Genomic DNA, 4,874 nt, shown 5'->3' on the forward strand with positions numbered 1-4,874 from the left:
GTATATTACTAATAATCAATAAATATAATTAAATAATATTAAATTAACTAAAACCTAACAATGAGTAATAAAAATTATCTATATTACTAATAATCAATAAATATAATTAATTAATAGTAAATGAACTAAAAGCTAACATTGAGTAATAAAAATTATGTATATTACTAATAATAAAAAAATATAATTATATAATATTAAATTTAGTATAAGCTAACAATGAGTAATAAAAATTATGTATATTACTAATAATAAAAAAATATAATTATAAAATATTAAATTTAGTCAAACCTAAGAATGAGTAATAATTTGAAAATGATATTGTCAACTATCAATGATAATTTTTATGAAAATAATAATCAATAACTATAGTTATGTATGTAAGGGTAAAAAATCTCGAAGAAACAAAACCAATACTCATCCGGAAGAAACATGGGCAAAAACCTATAATTGGTGTGGCACCCTGCTCGATTCCAGTCACCCTATGTTTAACCAAAACAATTAGTATAATTACATAAGATAGGCAATACTGTTAATTAAAGCATTGCAGTATGTACTTCTATTGGTTTTGGATCAAGAGAGAGCACAACACCAGCTTGCTCAGTAATTCTCTGCCAGGCCATACCAAAATGCAATATACTTAATTAGAAGATACAAAATTGGATAAGGGACAAGAGAACAAGCACAATGTTTTGTTTACACGAGACCATCAACAATTCAGTTACAAGCAATGTCAAGAACCTTTAAACTTCAGAATGCTAAATTACTTTTGATGATCTAAAAAATTTAGAGGCACTAAAGAATTGTATAAAAATAGATGAAAGAAAAAAAAAAGAAAAAAATTCAGGGTCTATTCTCTTTGGCCTTTGACTTATCCACCTCTAAAATAAGAGGAAAGAGTTAGAAGAACATGTATGGGCAATAAATGTCTGTTGATAACTACAAGCAAATGGAGCAATTCTCATGTAAGCATACACACCTAATAACAATGTATCAAGTAGGCAAAATGAATTACCTCGAGGAAGTACCTTGAAGCCCAGATATGATCACTAGCCTCAATACCTACACTAGGACCAACTTCCTCATTCGCTCACTAATTTTAGTTCTGTTCTTCTAACCTGAAGGGAAGTTGACACAAAGATAACTATTAAAGTAGAAGAAGAAGGTTTTTGGCCTCCAGTTTCATTCTGAACAATGCAACAAAAGCATGTCACTGACATTGCAGTTCAAAATTACACACCAAATATATTACCTTGGTCCAGTGGTACTCTACCTGACTTTTAGGTGAATTTAAACCAGAAAATGGTTTCACATCTTCATCTCTAAATCTTTTCAGACCTGTTATATTGTCAGACATGATTGCAAAATCATCCCATGGACCAACGGGGAAACTTGCAGGGATAAATTCATTGTCGTGGCTTTCAGCAAACCCTTTATTTTCTGCATTGTTCTGTGTGTTGCTCTTGTTTCCAATTTCAGGCCTTGATGACATTAGTCCTGAAGAGAAGTTTGGTTAAAAATACATGAAATTTAGTTAAAACTACATGATCCTAAGAGAATGTGTCTTGGGCTACCTACGAGAAAATTGTCATCACAATGGCATTTAGGAAATATAAAATGAATTAAAGTATAAGGCATCTTATTTAAATTAATTTAAATTAAAAAAAGAGATGAAGAAATCAAGAAAGATCTAAATAAATTTAAAATTATAAGGAATGAGTATAGCTGGATGTAACAAAAATAATATTTGTGGTATATAATGATCATTTTTCTCTTTAAATTTAATCCTGAATGCAGAATAATTTATCAACAACAATATTTGCCTTTCTAAGTTATATATTTATAGTATATTATCAAAAGACAAGGGCAGTCATTAAAGCACCCTTTTGTGCTTCTTCGCAACAGGACATTTTCTCACAAACTAAGCATTCCAGAACAATAAATAAAAAATCAATGCTACAAGAAAAATGAAAATGGAACTACTACTATAATAAAAAAGAGAATGCTTTCTTAAATGTATGTGAATAAAAGATCACCGGATTGTTGTTTTATGCAAGCATCATAAGACTAAGTTCACAACAAACCTGAACCAGATATTTTCTCCTAAACCCCAAGCTCTTTGATATCCTTGGTTACACAACTTGTTGCAGCAAGCCAAACCTGCAAAAGCTGTGTAATCAGATATTTTCTCCTAAACCCCAAGTTCCTAATTTCTCAAAAATAAAAATATTACAGCAGCAACCAAATATATAGTAGTCAAGTAGTGTTGACTGATCAATATTTAGTTTAGAAAGCAAAGAATTCCAGAGAGGTTAACTTGTAAGATCAGGAAACAATTACATACCTTTGATATGATAGATACATGATCTCGTACTACTACCCTTCCTTCCGTAGTCACATAATCTCCTATGCCGAGCACACCAGAGGATGAAAATAAGCAAAACTGGAACAACATGCTCTTAATTAAATTTAGCATGGGAAGAGGAAACTGCTAGTGATATGTGTCCTTGCAATTTGCAAATGTTGTGAGGATTACCATTTCTAAACATTCTATTAAGGCTCTTCGGTTGATATGGCCATGGTTGTGCTTGGGGATTTAGTTCCATGTCAAGGTCTGCATTCACCTGCAACATTGCTTTCACTTTGTTTTATAATATTTATTGGCTTATTAAAAAAACTCTATTCTGGTTTAGGATAACAATCTAGTCTATTCTTTGAAACAAATTTTAAATTTTCTTAGAAGCTTCTTGTACAAGATATTTCGACATTATTATTTAATTATAGGAGAATTGTACAATACAAGCCATGCATTACTAACAATAATAAGAACTAACACTTATCATTGGCAATTAAAAGCACTCTAAACAAAGCCATCAGAGCTCCATCCTAGAGAAGAAAGAATTTAGCATCAAAAGGTATATTTAGCTCGTCCAAGCTTTTTAATAAATGTATATATTCATTTTGTTCTCTTAAATTAAATACAAGTAACTCATCCAATTTCACTTTTCCATAACATGAATGATCTGATCCAACATCATTCTCAAGACAAACAACAAATCATCGATACAATTTTTGAGGCCTGACTTGGAAATAGCCTGGATATATAACACTAGAAACAAATACGATTCAACATGAACATGCAAATATGGAAAATTTTAAAGAGAACCCTAGATGTGGTATGTTGAATTCAGTACATGATATGTGAGGTTATTGAGAAAATTCTGTATCTATACCAAGTATAAAGGCTATAGATTCAATACCTTCATAGAGCAGCAAACACAGAGTTGCAATGGGCTCTCCAAGCATTTCTGGCCGATAAAAAAAATAGCATCCAAATCAAGTGCAAGGTCGATGTAGTTGAGGGCAGAGAATTGTGTGCTATGTTTTCCCATGTTTTCAAGAGCACCAAAGGAGAGCCTCAGGTAATGTTCGTGAACCACTTTAATTTGCAAAATGAATATCTTACTGAAAGAAAATGAATGACCATTTTACCCAATGCTGAGTACAACAGCTTCTAAAAGTTATAATTAATAAACAAAAGGTATGTTGCGGAATGAATAATATCCATATGAATGTCGCAATTGAGTAGAGAGAAAGAACTACTTACATGGCCTCCATAGTAAGTAGTGACCTAATGACGACGAGGTGAGACAAATCGAAGAAGAGATTAAAATGCAAAATCAAACCATTGGCTTACTGTGATGTTGACAAATTGAAGAAGAGGAGACAAACCAAATAGGAACGCTCACAGGATACTACGAGTAGGGTTCACCATGACTAAATTCACAAAACATGGAATAAATCAACAATTTCAGTTAAAACATGAGACTACAAACGAAAGAAAGAAAAAAAAACATAAAATAGGAACGGAACTTGATCGAGGACGAGGAACAAACCTTGATCGAAGACGAGGAGCGAAGATGGTAGTCAACCACGCGCGAGAACCACAGAGGTGCTGGAAAGCCTTCACGACGATCGACTATGACGAAGAGGGAGAAAGGGTAGTACAAAATGAAAATAACACCATAGAGGTGCTGGAAAGCCTATGGAGACAATCGACTAAGACGAAGAGGGAGAAAGGAAGCAACTCAGACGAGGGCTAGGGTATACGACTTCGTGAGGGAAAAAGAAATTAATTAAATTGCTTCAATTTCAAAGATGGTGTTTATAACGATCGTCTTTGAATAATAGAATACAACGACGTGCCTATTGACCCATTTTTGTAAAGCTAATTCGACATCATTTTTAACAAAAACGTTGTTGAAATACAAGTTATATTTACTAAAGTGCCATTGCCTTGTAAACAAAGACGTTTTCTGCACCACCGACGTTGAAAACGCATCGTAAAATATCAATTTTGCAGTAGTGTGGATCAAGAACTGTGTGTTGCATTGATCAAACTCAAGAATCATCTGAGTGTTTGCCTTTCCCTGTGTGTCTTTGATGGCCTTGTTTGGTACTTACGTATAAACCTGGCCAAATACAAGCATTACTGCAAATTCTCTCCCTCTTTTGTTGAACAATACATTACACCTTAGATATCTTAATTTTACTAGCGAACTTATTGGCATATTTCTTAATTTCTTGAGTACCGAATTAATCGACCTAGTAAGATTGGTGGTCATGCGTCCCCATCGTTGGCCACCATCTCATGCGAAAGTCCATTTTCTTTGCATAATTTCTCTGAGCCAATTAATTGCTCGATGACCATCTACTTTCTCCCTTAGAATGTCATAGTAGTGACTGAACATAGGCTTTGTCCTTGCATATGTTGAGTAGTTATAAACATACAATTTCAATATTGTGAACAATACAAAATGAAGTCATATTTAATATGAAGAGAAAGAAGTTTGGCACTCACCCATATTGATAATTAG

The 4,874-nt window shown here is 33.0% G+C and overlaps 1 protein-coding gene across 2 annotated transcripts; it reads right to left on the minus strand.

The window, feature by feature from the left end:
• Window positions 1-446: 446 nt before the first annotated feature.
• LOC102659870 (uncharacterized) lies at window positions 447-4,874 on the minus strand. 2 transcript variants are annotated; one of them, XR_003264563.2, is made up of 6 exons: window positions 3,258-4,874; window positions 2,534-2,621; window positions 2,342-2,440; window positions 2,082-2,157; window positions 1,271-1,494; window positions 447-1,115 (listed from the first exon to the last, which is right to left on the minus strand). XR_003264563.2 is itself a non-coding variant. In XM_041008962.1 (5 exons), the coding sequence occupies exons 1-5, from the start codon at window positions 3,387-3,389 to the stop codon at window positions 1,473-1,475; spliced, it is 417 nt and encodes a 138-aa protein (XP_040864896.1). In that variant the 5' UTR covers window positions 3,390-4,874; the 3' UTR covers window positions 447-1,472. The 2 variants fall into 2 exon arrangements, 1 of the variants encoding a protein (XP_040864896.1); XM_041008962.1 differs by having other exon boundaries at window positions 447-1,494.

The sequence above is a fragment of the Glycine max genome, chromosome 14 (assembly GCF_000004515.6).
Source record: "Glycine max cultivar Williams 82 chromosome 14, Glycine_max_v4.0, whole genome shotgun sequence".
Classification (NCBI taxonomy): domain Eukaryota; kingdom Viridiplantae; phylum Streptophyta; class Magnoliopsida; order Fabales; family Fabaceae; genus Glycine; species Glycine max.

Excerpts from the sequence above, each read along its gene's own strand:
- LOC102659870 (XM_041008962.1), bottom strand. The coding sequence starts at position 3,389 with ATGGGAAAACATAGCACACAATTCTCTGCCCTCAACTACATCGACCTT. Across the intron at positions 2,441-2,533 it reads TAATAGAATGTTTAGAAATG|TTTTGCTTATTTTCATCCTC; the intron begins GTAATCCTCACA and ends ATGTTGTTCCAG. Across the intron at positions 1,495-2,081 it reads GGAGAAAATATCTGGTTCAG|GACTAATGTCATCAAGGCCT; the intron begins GTTTGTTGTGAA and ends ACTTCTCTTCAG.